The sequence below is a fragment of the Leucoraja erinacea genome, chromosome 28, assembly GCF_028641065.1.
Source record: "Leucoraja erinacea ecotype New England chromosome 28, Leri_hhj_1, whole genome shotgun sequence".
In the NCBI taxonomy this organism is placed as follows: domain Eukaryota; kingdom Metazoa; phylum Chordata; class Chondrichthyes; order Rajiformes; family Rajidae; genus Leucoraja; species Leucoraja erinaceus.
Window position 1 is genome coordinate 1,394,070 of NC_073404.1, and position 27,149 is coordinate 1,421,218.

Consider the following 27,149-nt stretch of genomic DNA (forward strand, 5'->3'; position numbering starts at 1 on the left):
TCTATCTTTGGTGTAAACCAGCATCTGCAGTTCCTTCCAGCACGAAACATCCTGAGGTTGGCTGCCTGAAACTTAAGGCAGCAGCCAAAACTGAGCAACTGAAGGTCACATTCCTCTCCTTTGCTTTGCACTTTCAACAAGGTACAGGCTAACATTTTAGTCATCTTTTGGATTGCTGTGAGATCATTACTGCTAACCGCACTTCAAAAGGGAGCAGGTTAGACTTCATCTTAATGGAATGATGATTTGTGAACACGGTGGCCCATCCTGGCCCATGTTGACCACCAAGAACATATCTACACTGATCGCATTTACCAGCAGCCAGTCCATGGCTGTTAGGATTCACGTTTTCCCATGACATTTCCTAAATGTTGTGGTGATCTCTGCCTCCATCATCCACTCATTGCCTTGCCGATTGTAAGAGAGGTCCATCTCCAAATTCACAGCCGTGTCGATGCAGAGACGGGGGAGCAGTGAGTGTGTGGTAGAAGCTACAGTCTCTGCCAGTGTGAATGATTCTGTGCCACAGCAGTGGAGCCAGCTTCCTTTTACATGTAGGCACAGGTCAACTAAAGTCTTTGCCCCTTTATGGACTTTCAGCAGTTTGTTCGTGATGCGCTGATTGTCAGAAGGGAGTGCCTGTGTGTGACGGGCTGCTGTCACCCAAGTGAAGGCTGCTCATTGAGGAACAGATACACCAGCTGGGAAAAGATTGTTCTCAATCAGGAGCAGATTGCTGTTTGCTCCTCAAACATGCAGACACTGTGGTCATCGTTAGGGTGCAGGGAGCAAGGAGCTGGAACTCAGTCAGTGCTGGCACAAGTCTGACGGCATTGAAAGATGCTGAGTAATCTGGGTCAAAGGGATATCCTGTTGTCAGCCTAGTCATGAGAGAGTTCCATCAACACAGTGGGCCAGAGATCTGTCATCTCTCAAAGGCTGAAAGCTTTTCTGATCCCATCACTCCTTCCCAGGTCATGATAGTGCCTGTACTCTGCACTGCACCACACCAAACTGCAAACTCATGTACCAAGATTACAGAGTCCGAAGGTCATACACATGGAAACAGGCCCTTCGGCCCAACTCATTGATGCCGCCCAAGATGCCCATGAACACGAGACCCATTTCCCTGCCTTTGACCCATAATCTTCTAAACCCATGTACCTGTCCCAATATATATTTCATGGCGCAGTGGTGCAGCTGCTAGAACAAGTGCCTGACAGCGCCAGAGACAAGGTTTGCTGTCCAGGGTTTCCTCCATGTACTCCGGCTTTCTCCCACATCCCAAAGACGTGGGGACACAAAAATCCTGGAGAAACTCAGCGGGTGAGGCAGCATCTATGGAGCGAAGGAAATAGGCAATGTTTCGGGTTGAAACCCTTCTTCAGAAAGATGTAGCGAGTTTGTAGATTAATTGACCCTCTAGAAATGATCCCTGGTGTGTAGGGATTGCATGAAAGGGTTGGATGACATAGAACTAGTGTGAATGGGGGTGAGTGATGGTCAGCATGGACTTGGTGGGCCAAAGGTTCTATTTCCATGCTGTATCTCTATACTAAACTGAACCAAACGTTGTAATTGTGGCCATCTACATCACTCCACAGAAGGCAGCGGAGGCCAATTCACTGGAGGTTTTCAAGAGAGAGTTAGATATAGCTCCTACAGTTAACGGAATCAAGGGACAGGTGGAAAAAGTAGGAATGGTGTACTGATTTTGGATGATCAGCCATGATCATATTGATCATATTGAATGGCGATGCTGGCTCGAAGGACCGAATGGCCTACTCCTACACCTATTCTCTGTTTCTACTTCCTCCGGCCAATTCTTCCCTAGGAAGAGCTCACGTGCTTTGCTCCAGGGAAAACAAGCCCAACCTATCCCATCTCTCCCCATATTTGAAGTCCTCTGATCCAGGTATTGTGGAAGCTTCAGTGTGACAAGGGCCAAGATAGCTGTACAGCACAAGGACATCCTTGGAGGTTCTGATGGGCATCCTTTGACGTACAGCTTGCTATAGCCTAGAGCACAAGGTTCTTGATAGTCATCCTTACTAAAAAATGAATGTAAATAAATGATTGAATAACATGTATCATTACCATTGAGTATAGAAGTTGGGAGGTCATGTTGCAGTGTATAAGATTTTGGTGAAGCCGCATTTAGAGATGTTCAGTATTTATTATGTTCAATTCTGGGCACCTTGTTAGAGGTAAGATGTTGTCAAGCTTGAAAGGGTACAGAGAAGATTTACAAGGATGTTGCCAGGACCAGAGGGTCTGAGCTATAGGGAGAGGTTGAGTAGGCTGGGTCTCTATTCCTTGAGGCGCAGGATGAGGGGTGATTTTATAGAGGTGTATAAGATTATGAGAAGTACAGATCGGGTAGATGCACAGAGTTTCTTGCCGAGAGTAGGTGAATCGAGAACCAGAGGACGTAGGTTTAAGGTGATGGGGAAAAGATTTAACAGGAATCTGAAGGGTACCTTTTTCACACAAAGGGTGATGGGTGATGTATGGAACAAGTTGCCAGGGGAGGTGGTTGAGACAGGGACCATCCCAATGTTTAACAAAATGTTAGAAAGGTACATGGATAGGACAGGTTTGGAGAGATACGGACCAAATGCAGGCAGTTGGGACTTGTGTAGCTGGGACATGTTGGCCCTTGCGGGCAAGTTGGGCCTAAGGGCTTGTTTCCACGCTGTATCATTCTATGACACTATGACTCGTTGTAGTTTTATTTGTATGTATTATTTTATTAGTATTATTGTTTCTATGAATGTATCGTGATCGATGTTAAGACATTAGAGAGTACGCACGCCTTCAAGGGTCAAAATCTGTATAAAAGCTGCCATTTCCGTGTTGAATTTCCGAGTACGGTAACTGGGACAGTGCTGCTCTCTGTGTGCTCAAGTGTGTCTGGAAAATTAATGCAAGTTGTCAGAGTCCAGTTGATCGGCAACAACTGTATCCTCTTGGTGAATCTCCTCTGCACTCCCTCAATCACAGTTTACAAAAATGAAGAAACAAAGGACATGCAGAATTAAAGAATAAGCAGAATAATAATAGTCTGAACATGTAATATGATCCAATCCCACAATGATTGTTAATGACAGGGCGACATGGTGGCGCAGGGGTAGAGTGGCTTCCTTACAGAGACCTGGATCCTAACTACGGATGCTGTCTATGCGGAGTTTGTACCTTCTCCCTGTGACCACGTGGGTTTTCTCCGGGTGCTCTGGCTTCGGTAAGGACTGTAAACTGTCGGGGATCGCTGGTTGGCGCAGACTCAGTGGGCCGAAGGGCCTGTTTCCGCGCTGTATCTCTGAACTTTAAACAGTATTTTGTCACTGTAAATTAGCTGTCCTAAAGCTACTCTGTAAAGTTTTCCAACATATGTTTTCAAACATATCCTCCCTTTCTTCGCAACCACAGCAACAGCACATCAGTTACTAATAGTAATTATAGGCATTGATTTACAGTTTGCACTTAGTATTGGCACAATTAGGAAATAAAGCCAAAAATACCACTAATGTAGCTATGAATAATGCTCTGTAGCTCAAATCTGTTTACTTGTCGTAACTATTAATCATCATGAATCAGTGTGGACAGTGCAGCACCATGAGGTTAATAGTAATGGAATGGATAGATTCACCTTGTGTATTATCCTTAGAAACATAGAAATTAGGTGCAGGAGTAGGCCATTCGGCCCTTCGAGCCTGCACCGCCATTCAATATGATCATGGCTGATCATCCAACTCAGTATCCCGTACCTGCCTTCTCTCCATACCCCCTGATCCCCTTAGCCACAAGGGCCATATCTAACTCCCTCTTAAATATAGCCAATGAACTGGCCTCAACTACCCTCTGTGGCAGAGAGGTCCAGAGATTCACCACTCTCTGCGTGAAAAAAGTTCTTCTCATCTCGGTTTTAAAGGATTTCCCCTTTATCCTTAAGCTGTGACCCCTTGTCCTGGACTTCCCTAACATCGGGAACAATCTTCCTGCATCTAGCCTGTCCAACCCCTTAAGAATTTTGTAAGTTTCTATAAGATCCCCTCTCAATCTTCTAAATTCTAGAGAGTATAAACCCAAGTCTATCCAGTCTTTCTTCATAAGACAGTCCTGCCATCCCAGGAATCAGTCTGGTGAACCGTCTCTGCACTCCCTCTATGGCAATAATGTCCTTCCTCAGATTTGGAGACCAAAACTGTACGCAATACTCCAGGTGTGGTCTCACCAAGACCCTGTACAACTGCAGTAGAACCTCTCTGCTCCTATACTCAAATCTTCTTGCTATGAAAGCTAACATACCATTCGCTTTCTTTACTGCCTGCTGCACCTGCATGCCTACCTTCAATGACTGGTGTACCATGACACCCAGGTCTCGCTGCATCTCCCCCTTTCCCAATCGGCCACCATTTAGATCCTTGCACACTCCTTGCCACACTTAACCATAATCATTGAGTTTTCTTTGTCACAAAACTTGTAATTATAACAGCTTTTTCAATTTAATGACAAATGAAAAAGTTACAATTATTCACAAAATGTGGTCAAACTTTTAGATTAGATTGTTATTATCAGGTGTAGCTAGGTACAGTGAATCACTTTTTCATTTCTTGCTATCGAGTCAGCGAAAGGTATATACATGATTACAATCAAGCTGTTCACAGTGAACAGATACAGGATAAGGTTTGATTAAAGATAGTTCCAAGGACTCCAATCGGGTAGATGGGAGGTCAGGGACCGCACTCTTCTTGGTGAGAGGATGATTCACTTGCCTGATAACAGCTGGAAAGAAACTGTCCCTGAATCTGAAACTTCCCTCTAAAGCTATTTATTTTAGTATAGTTGCAAGTTGCTGTTTTTACATGAAAGTCTAAGTCTCAAACCTGTATTGACGTTACATTAAGACCTCAAGCTACCATCTGCTTCCCACAAAGAGGTTTATACAGTGTACTGTTTACCTGCAGATTGTCCCATTGCTGCACCAAAAATGATGCAAAACTCATTGAAAAACAACTTTTCAAACAGTCTTTTTAACTGATTGCATAGGTATCGCTTCTGAATAAATTGGAGCAAAGGAAACAGAAAAATTGAACAGTTTTTGTTTTTAAACAGAAAGCCAATGGGATTCAGCATTCCCAGTCATTCTCACTTTTTCACTAAGTTCATAAGTTCTAAGAGCAGAATTAGGCCATTCGGCCCATCGTCTACTACGCCATTCAATCACGGCTGATCTACCTTTCCGTCTCAACCCCATTCTCCTGCCTCTCCCCATAACCCCTGACACCCGTACTAATCAAGAATCTGTCAATCACCACCTTAAACATATCCATTGACTTGGCACAGATTCCACAGATTCACCAACATTCACCATTAAAATTTGATTGTAGTTTAAAATCAGATAGTTATAATAATAATAATAATACATTTTATTTATGGGCGCCTTTCAAGAGTCTCAAGGACACCTTACAAAAATTTAGCAGGTAGAGGAAATACATGTGAGGGGAATGAAATAAATAGTCGAGACATGACTAGTACACAAATTAAAGACAGAATTCAATTCAAAACACAATATGAGGCAATTCATGCACAGATGAAAAGGGAGGGGTACGTGGGGCTAAGGATAGGCAGAGGTGAAGAGATGGGTCTTGAGGCAGGACTGGAAGATGGTGAGGGACACGGAATTGCGGATCAGATGGTGGAGGGCTTTGTAGGTGAGGACCAGGATTTTGTAGGTGATCCGGTGGGAGATGGGAAGCCAGTGAAGTTGTTTGAGGACTGGAGTGATGTGATGCCAGGATTTGGTGTGGGTGATCAGTCGGGCGGCTGCGTTCTGGACCAGTTGGAGTCGGTTCGTGTAGGTGGAGCTGATGCCAAGGAGAAGTGAGTTGCAATAGTCCAGTCGGGAGGAGATGAAGGCATGGATGAGTCTTTCAGCAGCGGGAGGTGTGAGGGAGGGTCTGAGTTATAGTTGTATAGATAAAATAGTTGCAATTGCATTGCAATTTGGAGATTTTTTACATCGTAGCGATGAACACAAATCCCAAATATACATCTGTCATCAGGTTTTCCAAATTCCAAGAGATGCTTTCCCAATCCCCATTTCTGTCCCCAATCACCAGACTTTAGCGCTGCAACCAGCCCCTCCAATGGAAATTGTCACGGGTTATGGGGAGAAGGCAGGAGAATGGGGTTGAGAGGGGAAATATAGATCAGCCATGATTGAATGGCGGGGTGGACTTGATGGGCCAAATGACCTACTTCTGCTCCTAGAAGTTATGAAATAACAAAATAAAGTATTCCACTTAAATATTCCACTCGAATGCACTATCAAACAAACCTTGTTCCTCAAACCGTGAAGTAGTACAGAATCAGCTGCAAGCAATGTATCTCACCACACCACTATCATCTAGAAATACATCCTACCCAACCCACAGGCAAGTGCCATACAGTTCAACTGCACTGTATGCAAATTAAGCATGGTGGACAACATTAAAAGCATGTCAGGCAATAAAAATCAAGGCCATTCTTTTGTATACTTCACGGAAAAGTTAATTATTCTGTCAGAGGCATGAAACACAATCAGAAAATCATCCACGAAACCAAATGCTGAATGAAATGCTAACTTTAAAGCAATGATCCCAATAATACAGTTACACAGTTTTTTTACAATGTCCTCTACTTATGGGTGCACCAAATCAATACCAGAAATACTGATTAACATCTAATACAACACATTTGTAAAAAAGGAATTAATGAAGGAACTGCAGTTGCTGGTTTCTACCGAGGATAAGACACAAAATGCTGGAGTAACTCAGTAGGTCAAGCTGCATCTCTGGAGAAAAAGAACTGGGAAAAAAACATCTGAAGAAAGGTCCCGAGCCGTCACCTATTATTTTTCTCCAGAGATGCTGCCTGACCTGCTGAGTTACTCTAACAGATTGCGTCTACATTTGTAAGCAACCTCATCCAAAAATACTGCACGAATAACCAAATTCAAATTCTTCTTTAAGTCCCCACCATCGAGGATGCTAGTAGATGGTGATGTGTTCTTGTGTGTCATTAATGTTAAGCCCAGCACTGGAACCCTCAACCTAACACTAGAAACTAGACAAACTGCATCACCATTACCTCCTCAACAGGGATTGAGAAAGAGAAACCAGTACTGGTCTCGACAACAACTGCAACTCAACAAAAAATAAACAAGAAACTCATGACAATTTTCAAACACGAGGCACACGTACAAAGAGCGAGCAAATATAAAATTTGCAGAGAAACAATCCAGAAACATAAAATATCATTGGTATATAAACTAAGATTTCTTCAATGACTTTTCCAACCAAAAGTTAGGTTTATCAGTTGGAGGCAGAAAAGCAAATATGGCCAGAGTCATTTGATCCATTGTTTGCCTAACAACAGTACCCTGGGTGGGAGTGAGCTGGAGGCTCCTCATGGACACACTCACCCACCCATCTCACAAACACACCAACACACACACACTATCCCACCCATCATGCACACACACACCAGCACACTATCCCATCTTACACACCAGCACACTATCCCATCTTGCACACCTGTACACTATCCCATCCTGCACACCTGTACACTATCCCATCTTGCACACCTGTACACTATCCCATCTTACACACCAGCACACTATCCCATCTTACACACCAGCACACTATCCCATCTTGCACACCTGTACACTATCCCATCTTACACACCTGTACACTATCCCATCTTACACACCTGTACACTATCCCATCTTACACACCAGCACACTATCCCATCTTACACACCTGTACACTATCCCATCTTACACACCAGCACACTATCCCATCTTACACACCAGCACACTATCCCATCTTACACACCTGTACACTATCCTATCTTACACACCTGTACACTATCCCATTTTACACACCTGTACACTATCCCATCTTGCACACCAGCACACTATCCCATCTTACACACCTGTACACTATCCCATCTTGCACACCTGTACACTATCCCATCTTGCACACCTGTACACTATCCCATCTTACACACCTGTACACTATCCCATCTTACACACCTGTACACTATCCCATCTTGCACACCTGTACACTATCCCATCTTACACACCAGTACACTATCCCATCTTACACACCAGTACACTATCCCATCTTGCACACCTGTACACTATCCCATCTTACACACCAGCACACTATCCCATCTTGCACACCTGTACACTATCCCATTTACACACCTGTACACTATCCCACCTTACACACCTGTACACTATCCCATATTACACACCAGCACACTATCCCATCTTACACACCTGTACACTATCCCATCTTACACACTTGTACACTATCCCACCTTACACACCTGTACACTATCCCATCTTGCACACACACACACACCAGCAACTTGCCCCTCTGTAATTTAGGAAACTTACTTGGCGGTTGATTCTTCATCATACTTTGTTTTCAAATCAAATAGCTCAGTCTGTGTCGATTCCAAAACTGCAATGCAAAAGAAAGAATAGTTTAAAGAGGAGCTGAGATGGCAATTGTTCAATGAGCAATTCCCAATGAATTCTGCAATATCTTTAATAAAACTAGTTATATACACTCAGGTGTCCAGTGTGTTCTGCAATAGGAATTAGTAAAATAAGCACTCGGTAAATATAGGGAGAAGACCGTCTGTAGTTAAAAGAGCAAATAAAAACCAACAGCAAAGTAGAATGAAAGAAAATTTATGACACAGGAAGTCGTTTGTCCAAACATCTTTGTGCCAAGGTAAAAAAAGTTTATCCAGTTTAATCCCACCTGCCCGACATTCTGCCTGCAGCCCTACCTTCTTCATGGTTCTTCAAGTGCACAGTAAGAGGGTGTCTGCCTCTATCACCCTTCAATCCAACATCCATATTTCCATCACTCTATAGAAAGCATTATATTGGGTTGCATCACAACACGGTTACCTCCTCCCTCAACTCCATCCAGGGACACCAACAGTCTTTTCAGGTGAAGCAGAGGTTCACTTGCACCTCCTCCAACCTCATCTACTGTATCCACTGTTCAAGGTGTGGACTCCTATATATAGGTGAGACCAAGGGCAGGCTCGGTGATCGTTTCGCTGAACGCATCCACTCAATCCGCCTACCTGATCTCCCGGTTGCTAAACACTTTAACTCCCCCTTCAAATCCCACACTGACCTTTCTGTCCTGGGCCTCCTCCATTGTCAGTGAGGCTCAGTGCAAATTGGACGAACAGCACCTCACCTCACTTGGGCAGCTTACACCCCCAGTGGTATGTATATTGACTTCTCTAACTTCGTAACTTGCTTTCCCTCTCTCTCCATCCCTCCCCTTCCCAGTTTTCCAACCACTTACTGTCCCAGATTACATATTATCTGTTTGCTTTGTTGTTACCTTCTCCAAGCTAACAATGATCTATTCTCATTTTCCGTCGACATCTCCACCCCCTTTGATGTCTCGTTCTCACACCTTACACTTCTTTACCTCTGTATCTCCCCCTCCCCTGACTCTCAGTCTGAAGAAGGGTCTCGACCCGAAATGTCATCTATTCCTTCTCTCCAGAGATGTTGCCTGACCCTCAGAGTTACTCCAGCATTTTGTGTCCATCTATGATTTGGGAACAGCTCCATCCAAGACCACAAGAAATTGCAGCGAATTGAGGACACAGCCCAGAAACATCGCACAAACCAACCTCCCTTCCATTGACTCCATCTACATCTCACGCTGCCTCGGCAAAGCCAGCAGCATAATCAAGGACCAGTCGCTCCCTGGCCATTCCCTCTTCTTCCCTCTCCCAACAGGCAAGAAGTATGAAAACGCACACATCCAGATTCAGGAATAGTTTCTTCCCAGCTGTCATCAGGCTACCGAACCATCCTCTCACCAACTAGAGAACAACTCTGAGCTACTACCTACTTCATTGGAGACCCTTGGACTGTCTTTGATCGGACTTTACCTTGCACTATTTATTATTCACATTATTCCCTTTATCATGTATCTGTACATGAGGATGGCTCAATTGCAATCATGTGTTGTCTTTCCACTGACTGGTTAGCACGCAACAAAGATTTTCACTGTATCTCGGTACACGTGACAATAAACTAAATTATTAAAAACTCTTAATTTATTTTGTTAAATCGCTCCCCTGATCCTTCTGCCAATCGTATTGAATATATACCCCACCTGGTTTGTGACTTCTGGGTTAGGGAAAAAATTTCATCTAAGCTCCTCAAAATTTCATACAGTTGAACTAAGTGTAGGATCTGCACACACGGTTCATATGTTCCTTCAAACCCTTCAGTAGCTCCTATATATTCCCTTCTCTTACCTCCTCAAAGCAATAACATTACACTTCACGATCAAATCATTTTCCACTTTACCGTCCAACTATTTTTGTTGCTCTGTGACTGTGTATTTTGTATCATGCTCACTACATTAGGCGTTAATTTACTGATATATATATAATGCCAAAAACAAACAACTGAGCTGTGCACTGTGTGTATTTCACCTGAGCATTCCAATCATTAGAACTCCCCACTAACCATTACTTTGCTTCTTGACACCGAGCTACAAATCTACAAACAAGGAACTGTAGGCGCTGCTTTGAAGAAGATTCCCGACCCAAAACATCACCTATCCATGTTCTCCACAGATGCTGCCTGACCCGCTGAGTTACTCCAGCACTCTGTGAAACGTCACCTATCCATGTTCTCCACAGATGCTGGCTGACCCGCTGGGTTAATCCAGCACTCTGTGAAACATCACCTATCCATGTTCTCCAGGGATGCTGTCTGACCTATGCAGTTACTTCAACATTTGTGTCTTTTTTTGCTACAAATAAGGTCAAATGGTCATAAGTGATAGGAGCAGAATTAGGCCATTTGACCCATCAAGTCTACTCCGCCATTCAATCATGGCTGATCTATCTCTTCCTCTTAACCCCAATCTCCTGCCTTCTCCCCATAACCCTTGATACCCATACTAATCAAGAATCTATCTATCTCAGCCTTAAAAATATCCATTAAAATTGATATCCATTAACTTGGCCTCCACAGCCCTCTGTGGCAAATAATTCCACAGATTCACCATCCTCTGACTAAAGAAATTCCTCCTCATCTCCTTCCTAAAGGAACATCCTTTAATTCTGAGGCTGTGATCTCAGGTCCTAGACTCTTCCCGCTAGTGGAAACATCCGCTCCACATCCACTCTATCCAAGCCTTTCACTATTCAGCAAGTTTCAATCATCCTTCTAAACCCCAGCGAGTACAGGCCCAGTGCCTTCAAATGCTCATCATCAAACCTACATAGCCTACAATAAACACACTGCCCTCATCAAATGTTATTGTTAATTAAATTGTCAGTCAAAATAAACAGCTCATTTTATTAAACTTTGGAGCCAATTCTCAAATGAATTTTCTTTGCTTTATAAATTATCAAAAAAAGCTGAATATACTCCCCATGCTCATTATTTTTTGATCTAACAGGTTTGGATAGTACATGAATTAGAAAACAGTCTTGGGATACTAGCATCACTTTGTACAGCACAAAAACAGCCCTTCAGCCCACCCTATCCATGTTGACCATAATGTGCTTATCTACACTAATATCATTCATCAACACATGGCGTCTAGCTTTCCTTGTCTTAGTGATTCTAGACACCACTTTCAAACGTAGAAATAATGAACAGCGGATGCTGGTTAGTATACAAAAGGTCACAAAGTGCTGGAGTAACTCAGCAGGTCAGGCAGCACCCGTAGAGAACATGGATAGATGATGTTTCAGCTCGAGACCCTTCTTCAAGCTGTGTATCAACCAGCAGTTTCTTATTTCAACATTTTGTCTGCTCTGCTGCAAAATCTCCGCTAGGTATGCCTACCTTGAAAATGTTCTCCTCTTCCCAGTCTGAAAAAGGTCTCGATCTGAAACGTCACGTATCCATGTTCTCCAGAGATGCTGCGTGACCTGCTGAGTTACTCTTGCACTTTGTGTCCTTTTCACTACTTTTAAATGTTGTTCCTCAGCAGCACCAAAAATTGTTAAGTAGAAGATAGCTAATGAAACTCTCATCTGTCCAACAAGGGCCCTGAAAATGCCCCTAAATGCATAAAGATACTCCTCCTCCGTTTCTCAAACCAATGGTACCAAGCATAGACTGAGCTCTTTAACGTAGATCGACACTCATAGGAAACTTTGCTGACGACATGAACGGCATTTCATGTTCATACTTTGCACCCAGTAACCAGTTGAGATCATGTTTTGATATCAAGGATAAATCTGAACCCATTTCAAGAAGTATATGGCGTCTACCAACAAAACTAAAATGACTGTCATAACGTTAACTCACAGCAGACTTTTAAACACAGCTTTAAAAATTAAATCACAGCTTTGATCAATCCAGATGTAATGGTTCAACAGTTAATAGCAGGGATCACCACATGGAAAACATAGAACAAGGAGCATAGAACGGTAAAGTAGAGGAACGGACCCTTTGGCCCACAGTGTTAGTGCCCAACATGATGCCAAGTTGATCTCGTCTACGTGTACATGATCCATATCCCGACATTCCCTGCCTATCTAAAAGCCTCTTAAATGCCACTATCCTATCTAGTCGCGGCTGAGCAACTAACGGTCCAGCAGGTGGCAGAGGCCAGAACTCTGAACAAACTGGGTTCAATAATGACCAACCCCACTCACCCACTCCACGCCCTGAAGGTGATCAGAGACTGATTGCACCAATGTGCAAAACTGAGAGATATAGGAAGTCTTGTATACCAGCTGCTATAAAGTTTTATAATGCACAAAAATAATTTTGCGTTTTTTTTTAGTATTCATTCATTGTATTTTAACTTATTAAGTATGGAAGCTATCTGAGGAAATGTGTGGTGCTATGTCCGTCTTGAAGCTGTTGTGGCACTGTAATTTCCTGTAAAGGATTATTAAAGGATCTAATCTAATCTAATCCGGGAAATCCCATAGACCTCAGCAGATCAAGCGCAAGTGTTCAGCAAAATGGTCACCAGGTCTATGTTTGGTCTCTCTGATGTACAGGCCCAAGATGAGGTGTTCCACAATCAATTCCTCTGTCTCCACCGCATCTGCTCCTAACATGTGGTGTTCCATAACTAATGTCCTCATTCTTCAGGGATGGTAGGTTTCCCCGCTTCTGTCATAGATGAGATCCTCACTCGTGATTCCTATGTGTCGTTCAGTTATGTTCTGGCATCCCCTCCCCCAGATGTAACAGGAAAGAGTTCCCCTGGTCCTCACCTTCCACCCCACCAGCCCCCGCGTACAACACATCATCCTCCGACATTTCCGTCACTTCCTATGGGATCCCACCACGAATCACATATTCCCATCTCCATCCCTTTACACCTTCCGTAGAGACCGCTCCCTCCCGCGACTCCTTGGTTCACTCATCCCTTCGCACCCAAACCGCCCCCTCCCCAGGTACTTTCCCCTGCAACTGCAGAATATGCAACACCCGTCCTTATAGCTTCTCCCTCAACACCATTCGGAGACATAGATGTTAATGTGGTCTTGAAGCCCTGAAACCACAATATCAAAGTCAATCAATTACCTGACTGCAAAGCCTGGACTTTGTGATCAGCTTCGTCGAATTTGGAGGCCAAAGACGTCTGAGTCTCCTGGAGTTTCCTGCAAGATCAATTCAGTAACATAAATGTCAAGACAGATTTCTTAAAGAACACTTTTTCAGCAGCATATATATAAGAGCATACAACAGTACAGCACTCGAGCAGGCCTTTGGCCCACAATGTTTGTGCTGAACATGATGCCAGGACCATCACTTATCTACCTGCACATAACCCATATCTTTCTATATGCATGTGCCTATCCAAAATCTCTTATATGTCATGAGCGTATTGGCTTCAACCACCACCCCCAGCAGTGTGTTCCAGGCACTCACCACCGTCTGTGTAAAAAACATGCCCCATACCTCTCCTTTGAATCTTGACCCTCTCACCTTAAAGCTATGCCCCCTTACATTTGATTTTTCCATCCTGGGAAAAAGATTCTGACTCTCTACCCTCTCATAATTTTATATACTGTACTACTATCGGGTCTCCCCACAACCTCCAGCGTTGCAGAGAAAACAATGCCAGTCAGTCTGTAATCCAGGCATCATTCTGGTAAATCTTCACTGCATCCCTATGCAAGCTCCATGTTCTTCCTGTAATGGAGCGACCAGAACTGCACACAATATTCCAAATGCGGTGTGCCGAAAATCCTATAAAGCAGCATGGTGACTTCCTGACGCTTATACTCAATGCTATAGCCTGTGGAAGTAATCATGCCATATGCCTTCTTTAGCACTCTATCCGTTTGTTGCCACTTTCAGAGAGTTATGGACATGGACCCCAAGATCCCTCTGTACATTAATGCTTTTAAGGGTCTTGCCATTAATTATATATTTTCACCTTACATTTGACCTTCCAAAGTGCAGCATCTCACACATATCAGAAAACATATAGTTTCATTCAGGCTAACCAGTTATATTAACATTTTCCTTTATTCTGCCAAAGATGAATAGCTCATACTAGATATTTTAAACCACCTTTTGCTAAAGGCCACTGTAACACACCCAAATATATCAAAACAGAGACACTAGGGACTGCAGGTGCTGCAACATTGAGCAAAACACACAGTGCTGGAGTAACGACACAAGTTAGGCAGCATCTGTGGAAGGAGATGGATAGACAACGTCCATCTGCCCCACAGTTGCTGCCTGAACCGCTGAGTTACTCCAGCACTTTGTGTTTTGCACAGGATACAAGACATAGAAAATACATGCAGGAGGAGGCCATTCGGCCCTTCGAGCCAGCACCACCATTCATTGTGATCATGGCTGATTGTCCCCTATCAATAACACATGCTTGCCTTCTCCCCATATCCCTTGACTCCACTAGCCCCTAGAGCTCTATCTAACTCTCTCTTAAATCCATCCAATGACTTGGCCTCCACTGCCCTCTGTGGCAGGTAATTCCATAAATTAACAACTCTCTCACCTCAGTCTTAAATGACCTCCCCTTTATTCTAAGACTGTGGCCCATGGTTCTGGACTCGCCCAACATTGGGAACATTTTTCCTGCATCTAGCTTGTCCAGTCCTTTTATAATTTTATATGTTTCTATAAAAATCCCCCTCATCCTTCTAAACTCCAGTGAATACAAGCCTAGTCTTTTCAATCTTTCTTCATACCTATTCCTCATTCTCGCCATCCCAGTGATCAATCTCGTGAACCTACGCTGCATTGCCTCAATCACAAGGATGTCCTTCCTCAAATTAGGAGACCAAAACTGTACACAATACTCCAGATGTGGTCTCACCCTATACAACTGCAGAAGAACCTCTTTACTCCTATACTGAAAGCCTCTTGTTATGAAGGCCAACATTCCATTAGCTTTCTTCACTGCCTGCTGTACCTGTAAGCCAACTTTCAGTGACCGATGTACAAGGACGCCCAGGTCTCGCTGCACCTCCCCCTTACCTAACCTAACCCCATTGAGATAATAATCTGCCCCTTGTTTTTGCCGCCAAAGTGGATAACCTCACATTTATCTATATTATACTGCATCTGCCACGCATCTGCCCACTCACTCAACCTGTCCAGGTCACCCTGCAACCTCCTAACATCCTCTTCACAGCTCACTCTGCCACCCAGCTTTGTGTCATCCGCAAACTTGCTAGTGTTGCTCCTAATTCCCTCTTCCAAATTATTAATATATATGGTAAACAGTTACAGCCCCAACACCGAGCCTTGCGGCACTCCACTCGCCACTGCCTGCCATTCTGAAAAGGACACGTTCACTCCTACTCTTTGCTTACGGTCTGCCAACCAATTTTCTATCCATGTCAACACCCAACCCCCAATACCATGTGCTCTAATGTTAGTCACCAGTCTCCCGTGCGGGACCTTCTCAAAGGCTTTCTGAAATTCTAGATACACTACATCCACTGGCACCCCTTCATCCATTTTACTTGTCACATCCTCAAAAAATTCCAGAAGATTAGTCAAGCATGATTTCTCTTTCATAAATCCATCCTGACTTGGACTAATCCTTTTACTGCTACCCAAATGCCCCATTATTACCTCTTTAATAATTGACTCCAGCATCTTTCCCACCACCGAAGTCAGGCTAACTGGTCTGTAATTCCCCGTTTTCTCTCTCACTCCTTTCTTGAAAAGTGGGATAACATTAGCTATCCTCCAATCCACAAGAACTGATCCTGAATCTATTGAACATTGGAAAATGATCACCAATGTGTCCACTATTTCTAGAGTCACCTCCCTGAGGACCCTGGGATCCAGTCCATCAGGTCCAGGGGATTTATCATCCTTCAGTCCCATTAGCCTACCCAATACTAATTCTCTTTGCTATTTGCAACTTTACAAAACACTGGTTGGGATGCACTGGGAGTATTGTGTGCAGTTATTGTGATTGCATTGGGGAGAAAGAAGGTGAGGCGCACTAAGATGTTGCCCGGATTTAGTAATGGAGAGAGATTGTTTTCCCTGGTGTGAAGGAATTCGAGGAGTGTCCTGAAAGTATGTAGGATTATGAGCGTTACAAATAGGCAAAGTCTTTTTTCCCCATAGGGCTATCAAAAACAAACAGAGACATAAGGAACTGCAGATGTTGGTATCTTGAACAAAACACAGAGTGCTGGAGAAACTCAGCTGGTCACGCCCCATCTGTGAAAGAAATGAACAGGTGGGCATTGCTTTAAGCTGAGAGGCAGAACATTTAAAAGGGGATGCGAGGAATAAGATAAGTCCCGCTATAGGTAGGGACTCCGGTGTCGTCAGAGACCGGCCGATGCTCCACCCCGATGCTGGGCCGACCGGACGGGCAGGCAGCGCCTGGGGATCATCCGAGTCCGTGCCGGTGAGGAGCAGAAGGACGTCTTCGGGTAGCCGCCCCAGGTAGGCACGCTCATTCGGGAGGCGAAGTGTCGGGTAGCTGGCTGCCGGTGGTCGATGGGTGGCGGAGGGCTGACGCTGGTGGGGGAGTGGCGGCAGTCGCGGCCTCTCGACTCCGGTAAGCAGCAGCTGGTGGGGGAGCAGCGGCGGAGACGTGGCCTCTCAGCCCCAGTGATCGGCTCCGGGCGGGTCATGCGGGAGGGGAAGCGAGAGCCGAGGCTCCTGCGCCGCTGTCTGCTGTAGTGCGCACGGAATGCGGGCGGGCGGGCGACCCAGGCGGCCTACGATCGGCTAGACTAGGCATAGGCGGGAGTCAAGCGGCCCAATCGCGGCGGTAGCGTCCAAGGCAACGTCCGGGTGCAGCGCAGAGTTGACGGCTTCATTCATTACCGTACAGCCGGGCTGCCGGCTGCCGACAACAGGTCACCATGCTAGATGGTCGGCTGCGTGCTTCAGGAAATCCAAAATATCTGTTTTGGAACGTCGGGGTCACCAATATAGAGGCCCCAAACGTTGTGAATAAACGGTTTCTTTATACAGGCATTAAAGATAGATATACACACACATTTAGTCCTCTAACACACATGCATTGTTGCTGCTGCAAAGCTGTTGCCTCATGGGCTCGAGTTGAGCTCCTGCTGAGGTGGCAGGACACTCACCAGAAGAGAGAAGAGAGCTGGTCAGCTCGCAGTGAGAGGAAGAAGAGAAGAGAGGGTTGTCCCGGGGTTCGTTATATTTATACACCAGGACACACTCCTATAACCAGTGACAACTCCGCCCTACCATTGCCCAGTGACGTGACCCTACCCCCGACTGCTGAGGGTTCGTGTAGCTAGAGGCCCAACCACCAGGTGCCATCACAACATAAAAGGTGGCTGATATGTGGACCATGTTGCCAGAGGAGACAGTGGAATCAGATTTAATTACAATAGAGGAATCAAAGGGCATAGGTTTAAGGTGAGAGGGGAAAGATTTAATACCAACCTGAGGGGCTTTTTATTCAGAGGGTGATGGGTATATGGAAGGAGCTACCAGAGGAGGTAGTTGAGGCGGGTACATTGGCAACATTTAAGGCATTTGGACAGGTACATGGATAACAAAGGGTCAGAAGGATATGGGCCAAACATGGGCAAATGGGACTAGTTTAGATGCGTCACCTTGGCTGGCATGGACGAGTTGGGCTGAAGGGCCTGTTTCCATGCTGTATGACTCTAATTAAGAGAAGTTTAGACACACACTTAAATAAGCAAGGCATTGAAGGATACAGTCCTTCAGCAAAACAAATGGTGTGAGCACAGATCGGTATGGACGTGATGGGCTGAAGGGCCCATTTGTACAACGTACGATTCTATTGACTCTGCAAGATTTAACAAATGGGTGACGTACAGCAAACTTTTAACTTTTTCCACTTTATTAATTATTGCCGTATTAATGACGATAGCTTGCCATGATTTTTATTAAAGAACTAGACCAGGGTGCAAGGCCACCAAATTCAAGTACAGTTTCATACCATTTCAAGCAGGGTGCAAGGCCACTAAAGACAGCGAGTCACGACCTCTCCCTCCTCCATCTTGCAGAGACTGAGCCACGCCCACAATTCTGGGTTTTATAGAGTCATGACCTCCCTCCCTCCTACCAGAAGGGGCGTTGCCTTCGTGGCGTGATTGACAGGAGAGCGCTCAACATTTTTTAAACACTAATAACTCTTTCATTTTTCATCGATGGGAAAAATCCTCAGCACCTGATGAGCGAAGGGGGACTGTCAGATGGCCAAAAATCACAGCCGTACGTGGTAGCGTTTTTTCTAAAATCAATATAAAGCGCAAACATGAAGTGGTCAAGATTAGACTTTTAATTATATAGAAGGCAAGGCAACTTTACTTAGGCAAGGCAACTTTACATAGGCAAGGCAACTTTACTTAGGCAAGGCAACTTTAATTAGGCAACACAGCTTTAGCATTTCCAAACCAAAGGCAACATAGCTTTAGGATTTCCAAACCAAAGGCAACATAGCTTTAGCATTTCCAAACTATATTTTCAAATCACATTAAGGGCACTGACAGGTCAGTAAAACCACTCACAGTTTAGTAGACATGTGTTCAGTGTTATTCACAGCTCAGACTGAGAGACATGACCCTCTCGCTCCCCCATCTTGCAGACTGACTGAGGCACTCAACACTTCCGGGTTTTATAGTCCCACCAGAAGGGACTATAACATTTCAACATTTTTTAAACACTATTAACTCTTTTATTTTTCAACGATGGGAAAAATCCTCTTGTCCTGCGCAGCGGAGGGGGACTTAGTAAGATGGCCAAAAATCACAGCCGTAAGTGGCCGCGTTTTTTCTAAAATCAATATACAGAACAACAGGAAGTAGTCAAGATCAGACTTTTAGTAATATAAATATGTAATCCTCAGAACTGCTGGGGCATTTAAAGCCTCTTGGAAGAAACCTCTATAATGCCGATGTCTATAACGCCAGGGCAGCACGGTGGCGCGGCGGCAGAGTTGCTGCCTTACAGCACCAGAGACCCAGGTTCCATCCTGACCACCCGTGCTGACTGTATGGAATTTTCACATTCTCCCCGTGCCCTACATTTTTTTCCCGCGGAATTCTGGTTTCCTCCTACACTCCAAAGACGTACGGGTTTGTAGGCTAAACGGCTCGGTAAAATTGTAAATTGTGTAGGATAGTGTTAGTGTATGGGGACCACTGGTTGGCGCGGACTCGATGGGCCGAAAGGCCTGTTTCCACACTCTATCTCTAAATTAAACTAAACTAAATGCAAAAGATAGCGGAAGGAAATACAAAATCCATTATGAATGGGTGGATGGTGATTGGTGCATTTTTCAATGTAGCAAAGAATGGGCTTTGTAAATTGATGATATGCAACCAAAAGAATGAATGAAAATTATAAACTGGTTGGTCGTTCATGTTCAGTGCCTGCAGCTTTCCAACATTAGTTCCTACACTTTCTGCACTCACACACACGTTCATTCAAAACTATTTTTGAGTGCTTCATAAACATTTATAAACTTCTTCAACCTCATATGGTTCCACTTCCTTCTCCAGTGCTGCCCCACAGCTCATTATTAGTGCAATTTGTACCCCAGTCAGGCAAGTGTTTGAAAAGGTCAACGACAGTCAAGAAAGCCCCTGGAGCAGGTGGAATCGTCACTAAGTTATGTACGAGAAATACTTCCATTGCACAAATTGCAAGCTCATTCATAACCAATTGCTTTATTTGGGAAGTGGAGAGCATGTCGGGGTCACCAGAAACATTGTAATGTATGGCTATCTGACTGTAGCAATTACAGAGGAGTCTGCCAGCCCCTGCCACAGGGACGTCACTGCTAAGGTCGCACTTTACTCTCTGTTCCATGTGGCTGGAAAGCTGCTTACTGAATTGACAATTAAAAGATCCACAGATGTTCAGCCAGTGTCGACAAGAACCGGAGAGGATGGAGTCGGACCAACGGCTGGTAAGCGGACTGGCGGCAGGAGACAGTGCAGGGCCTCGACGGTGGAGAGGGCAGATGGAGGCCCTGCAGCAGCCAGGGGCTCATCCCAATGGCCCGACGAGCCGCGGCTGTATTCCAACCGCAGGCCCGGCTCACCCGGAGAAGGTAGGCCGCCCAGCCCAGTTTCTGCTCACCCCGTGGACTGGGAATCAGAAAGAGGGTCTAACGAGACTCGACAGCAGCGGACACTGGACAAAGCACCCGGTTAGAGGAACCGGGGGGGGGGAGGAACGATGACTTACCTTCCGCCCCCTCGATGTCGTCTGCGGGAGGTGCCCCCCACGGACAAAGTGTAGATCAGACAGTATTAGTTGACCTGATCCATGTCATGTTTTACTGCATACCGCTGTGTGCTCAAACAGCCATCTGGTTGAGTGTGTCATATTATCTAGCCTGTCAGTCCAGCCTCTAGTTAGATTTGTTGTTGAGCTTGAGCTTACAACACCTATGTATTTGTGCTCCCTGTGTTTACTATAATAAACAACTTACACTTATGTATGGATTCTGAGATTACACGTTCTTATACCTCGATGTGGGCTGCGGGTGGCGCCCCCTAGGGATAAAGGGCTGGGGGTGGAGAGGGACATCAGATCGCTAGACGGTGGTGACGGCTGCAACGGCAGGAGCAAAGGACTAGATTCCTAAAGAATCTCATTGTAGATCTGAATATACTCCCTTTCAGCTACAGCAATGATGTGGGACTGCAAAATGGCGGCAACGAATGGCGCCTCTGTTGTAAAATGGACACCTTGATAGTGTCCTCTGTGGTTCAAAGTCTGAACTCTTGTGTGCCCTTTGTACCAGAGCTGGGACTGCAAAATGGCGGCATTGAGCTAGGGGCTGTAGTCTTGTACAGAGCGGGCTGTCAAATATCTTGGTGTAAAATATCTCTGTACCTGGTACACGTGATCATAAATAATGTTTTGAACCATTGAACCATAAGGAGTGTAGGGGGCAGCACCAACTGCCTTGCCTAGTGTTTTCTGTCCTCATAAGACCCTTCAACATCGCCAACCAATGGAGGTCATTGTCAATCCTTCCAGAATAAGGTTACCTTCTAAAATTCATCACTATTCTGCATCGAGTACATTATTATATTCAAAAAGGGCATATGCAGTATCCCAGTCCCCCCTTCCCCCCTCCTTTACTTTCAGTCTTAAGAAGGGTTCCGACACAAAATATCACTTACTCCAGAGATGCTGCCTGACCCGCTGAGTTACCCCAGAATTTTGTGTTCATCTTCGGTGTAAACCAGCATCTGTAGTTCCTTCCTACACATATGGAGCCCATACACAAACACACGGGCACACTTGAAAACAGGAGCAGGACGAGGTCTAGCCCGCTCAAACCCGTCGGGCCATTCAATATCATTATTACTGATCTATGCTGCCCGAACCTTCCCTTATGTACAACTCACAACTCCCCACAGCTCACAATTTTCCTATCGTTCAGATATGTAACTCCCTCCACCTACAATTCTTCTAATGATCCAGTCTCCACAACCCTTTTGTGTAGAGAATTCCAGAGATTCATCTACCTCTATAAGAAGACATTTCTAGGTGACTCTTGTTTTAAATGACCCGCCCCTCATCTTGTCAACAGTTCGACTCTGCCACTTCAGAATAAATATCTCAGGAACTCCAAACATCTCAAAAAGGTCACCCCTCATTCTTCTAAATCCACAGAATATAAACCCAATCATTACATTTAACTAAGTTTAGTTTAAAGATATAGCGTGGAAACACGCCCTTCGGCCCACCAATGCCACGCCGACCATCGATCCCAGCACACTAACATTATTCTACAGACACTTGAGACAATTATACAATTTTATCAAAGCCAATGAACCTACAGGCCTGCACGTCTTTGGTCTGTGGAAGGAAACCAGAGCTTCCGGAGAAAACCCACACAGGTCACGTGGAGAACGTACAATCTCCGTACAGACAGTACCCGTAGTCAGGATCGGACAAGTATCTCTGGCGCTGTAAGGCAGCAACTCTACCATTGTGCAACCGTGCCCATCTTGATAGAACCATCCTCTCACCCCAGCAACGTGTTTGGTCGGTCACTTTTGGACTTCCTATGATGCTGGTACAGCCTTTTATAGGTGAAGGCACCAAAACAACAGAAAGAACTCATAACACCACAAGAACTGCACTATAGTATTTTTATCTACAAGACACACAAATATCGGCAACTCTTTGATAAACATAATAATGAAGAAACTGAGAAAGCGCGCAGTACGGGAAGTAAACTGACAGAACGACTCACTTATTTGACAATTGTGCTGCCCGGGATGAAGCATCAACTTCGATTGCTATGAAGCAAGAACTCAGCTGTCACATCCAGATGCTAATGTATTTTATCAGGTTTTTAAGCAAGCCTCATTAGTGGGATGTTACAGTAGCAAAGAAACGTACACTGCAAATCTCAAATGGAAAGCAACCCTGCTGCAGACAACCAATAGGAGTAACATAAGAATCCCATGAGCTCGTCAGTGGGGATTTTCAGCCTTTCAAAGAACACCGAGTATAAAATGCAAAACATAATGCATTCACTTACCTTTCTTTTTCACTGAAGTCATTCTGTAATTTCTGTTCTTTTTCAAGTGCGAGGATTTCTGCTCTGCTGCTCAAAGTCTGTTCATACTCCTTGATTTTTTCTTTAAGTGCCTTTATTGTGACCTCTGCAGGGGCAAGGCAAAGGGTTTACATTGTTATTGTTCTGTTCTACAAGAGGAGGCTTCCTGTACTCTGAATGCTCGCTGTGATTTCAACGGTAACTTTTCAATCCAGACATATAATCAATTGGTACAAGTCCCTTTGGAGACCGATTGCTCCTTAAATGTTAAATTGAACTTCAAATGTTTTGGTGTAGCGGGGTCAATAGATTTTGCTTTAGATGGTGTACTAGGTTTACTGAAATGACTCGAAAAAAATCAATCAAAATATAATATCACTCTATTGACTAGGCTCAAATTAACTTCTATTCACAATAGACAACTGAAGCCACTTGGAAATTTAGGATTAGAAAGCGAATCAATACGGTCCATTCATCTCTGCTTCCTCCTCACAGAGTTCTTCTCTTGATACACCGGATCCTTGCTGTGATACATTTTCACATGTCAGGCACCTTGTCAAATTCACTTTCAAGCACTGATGGGCTATTTAACTTCAGGGGCATCACACTGATGTTAAAGATGTGGAGTACATGCAGGTGCCTGCAACAAATGTGCGGATATGCACTCCCGAATATCCATGCATGTTTATTACAAGCATCTCATGTACTTTTTCTCCCTAATGATGCAGTACGGGCACACATCACAACATCAAACAGGTGTACAGTCTCACAGCTGTTGACTGGGGCATGGCGGTAGGGTTGCCGCCTTACAGTGCCATAGACCCAGGTCCAATCCTGACTATGGCTGCTGTCTATATGCTGTCTACAGCCATTAGGCTGTCAAACACAACAACGAATAAGCTCTGAGCTCTGAACTGCAAAAGACTATTACTATTGCACTATATTTGTAATTTATTGATTTTTTTTCTCTTCCCCCGTTATGTACCTTATTTACATAGCCACATATTCTGTCATGCTACAGCAAGTTAGAATTTCATTGTCCCATCCAGGACAAATAACAATAAAACACCATTGACTCTTGAAGTTTGTACTTTCTATCTGTGACCACGTGCATTTTCTCTGGAAGCTCTGGTTTCCTCCCACCCTCCAAAAACGTACAGGTTTGTGGGTTAATTTCAGTAAAGATTATAAATTGTCCCTAGTTTGTAGGATAGGGCTGATGTATGGGGGTTGCTGGTCAACATGGACTCGGTGGGCTGAAGGGCCTGTTTCCACGCTGTATCTCCACATTAAACTAAACTTCAAGATTAACCCACCTTCCTGATCTGTCGGGCTTCATTACTGACGGGATAAATATAATACACTGAGCCATCAATGAGCTTTCCTTTCCCCATCATTGTATATCCCAATAAGAAGAGAAATGCAACTACATCTTAGAGAGTTAAGCCTGGTAATGGCAGAACCCTTAACAGAATTGATGTACAGAGGGATATTTGGGTCCAAATCCACAGCTTCCGCAGTCAAGAAGGCATAAGGCATATGGCATGCTTGACTTCATCGGTCGGAACTAAGTACCAGCGTCAGGAAGCCATGTTACAGCTTTATAAAACTTTGGTTAAGCCACATTTGGATTATTGCGTGCAATTCCGGTCGCCCATTACAAGAAGGATGAGGAGGCTTTGGAGAGGAAGCAGAGGTAGTTGACTAGAATGCTGCCTAACATCGAGGCCGCATGCTGGAGAACAATTAGGGAGCTCCATCAGCGGGAGCTTGCCGACTTTAACATTGTGGAGCCCATGGTCTCTGGTTAGAGGCCGACTTCGGGAGCTCCAAGCCGCAGGAGCTTCAACCGCCCCGACACGGGAGCTTCGATCACGCCGACTTTATTGCATTCCATCACAGTGAGGAATATGGGGATCCGCTGTGGTGGATGTTTATGTTAACTTTCACATAGTTCTGTGTCTTGTTGCTTTTTCTTTAGTATGCTTGTATGGTAATTCACATATCACTGTACCTTCATTGGTATACGTGACAATAAAACTACTAGTTCCAAGTTTCAGACACAAATAAGGCGATCTCTGATGAATACATTCCAAGTTCATTCCCAATTCTTCTGTGTTCACCCCAGAAAAACGATCTATCTCTCTGATCCACTTTCTGCACTTTCAATATCCCTACTCACTAGCCATTGACCTACCAATCACCATTATATTTCTGCAGCTACTAATTTGGTCAATCAAGGCCTCCTTTCAACTCTTATGCCCAAGTTCCATTAAAACCAATCTAAATTCTTCCACACTACCTACACAAATGCATGTTGTTAACAGAACACATTGGCAAATGATTTGGTCTTTGTCTTCCCTACCAGCCCAACCAACCTTGTTTTGATCTGTCAATATTATTCTTTTCTCTAGGATCACCCTGGAAAACAAACCTCAATGATTCAGTTCAACAATACTTTATTGTCACATGTACCTACGTACAGTGAAGTCCTTTATTTTGCATACAATGCCCAAAGAATGCAAAGAGTCGCCATGTGTCGGACACGGACAAAGTTACAAAAGTATTCATGAGTCCCAAAGGTCCCCCTTCGTTGTCGGCGGCTCCCCCCGCCGGCTCCCTTTGTTCTCTCTGAGGTCCTCTGCCTTCTTACCACCATTACCTTCACAGAGCCCGCTTCTGTTTCCTCTATCAATTCCATCAAGCGTGAGGAGGACATTAATGTAAACACATAAAAGTCAATCGCAAAGAAAGCTCATCAACCCCTCATCAACTTCCGCAGAAGTTTGAGGAGATTCGGCATGTCGCCGAATAACTTCTACAGGTTTGTGGTAGAGAACATACAGACTGGTGCATTACCGTCTTGTTCAGTAACTCGACTGCCCAACAACAAAGGAGACTGTAGACACGGCCCAGTCCATCGCAGGTACAAACCTCCCCACCGCTGAACGGATGTACAAGAAGTGCTGCCTCATAAAGGCAACTAATATCATCAGACTGCACTACACTGGCCACTCACATCACGCTGCTAGCATCGGCAAGAAGCCCGAGAAATGTGACATACTGGTTTAAGAAAGTTTCTTCCCATCAACGTTCAGGATTTTATGTTCATATGTTATAGGAGCAGAATTAAGGCATTCAGCCGATCAAGTCTCCGCCATTTAATCATGGCTGATCTATCCCTCCCTCCTGGCCCCATTCTCCTGCCTTCTCCCCATAACCCAACACCTGTGCTAATCAAGAATTTATTGATCTCTACCGTAAAAATATCCAATGACGGCCTCCACGGCCTTCTGTGGCAATGAATCCCACAGATTCACCACCCTCTGAATTATGAAATCCCTCAACTCTTTCCTAAAGGAAGTCCTTTAATTCTGAGGCCTTGCCTTCTGGTCCTAGATTCTCTCACTAGTGGAAACAGCCTCTCCACATCCACTCTCTCCAGGTCTTTCACTATTCAGTACGTTTCAATGAAGTCCCCACTCATCCTTGTAAACTCCAGTGAGTAGAGGCCCCGTGCCGTCAAACGCCCATCATATGTTAATCCGCTCATTCCTGGGATCGTTTTCGTAAACCTCCTTTGGACCATCTCCAGCGTCAGCACATCCTTTCTCAGATATAGGGCCCAAAATTGCATCTCCCTGGTCAATGCCTATAAACACTGCATGCTTCGGTGAAATCACCTCTCAATCTGGAATCTAGAGCATCGGCACATTCTGCTCCATCTCTCCTCATCATCCATGGGATTAAAGGAATACGGCTTTGAAGGGTAGTCGTTTACAGTTATAATTTCCCAGCTTACCCTGGTTCTTGACTTCTGCAAACTCTTTATTGTATTCCTCGAGTGTTTCCCGGAGCTTATGATTCTCTGTTTCAATATCATGCATGCGTTGGACTTTGAGCTGGAGTTGTTGCCCTAGATCCAATGCTGGAACGGGATCTGTAAACAAGTACATCACCAGTTAGATTCCTCATAGCAAGCACAGTCCAACCCTTTACATGCTGGAAACAGTTCATCCATTAACATTCACAACATTCCTCCATATCTCTCCACTGCCAGAGGAAGCCTTTGAT

The 27,149-nt window shown here is 44.6% G+C and overlaps 1 protein-coding gene across 11 annotated transcripts in view; it reads right to left on the bottom strand.

Annotated features, from left to right (window-relative positions):
* Window positions 1-27,149, bottom strand: part of cux1b (cut-like homeobox 1b) — a 445,030-nt gene that overhangs the window by 251,647 nt on the left and 166,234 nt on the right. For all 11 annotated transcript variants that reach the window (XM_055657468.1, XM_055657469.1, XM_055657460.1 and 8 more), the window contains exons 5-8: window positions 26,878-27,015; window positions 23,058-23,181; window positions 13,610-13,686; window positions 8,447-8,513 (exon numbers count right to left, since the gene is read on the bottom strand). In XM_055657468.1, coding sequence (XP_055513443.1) covers window positions 8,447-8,513; window positions 13,610-13,686; window positions 23,058-23,181; window positions 26,878-27,015 — 406 coding nt within the window. The remainder of the gene's footprint in view (window positions 1-8,446; window positions 8,514-13,609; window positions 13,687-23,057; window positions 23,182-26,877; window positions 27,016-27,149) is intronic.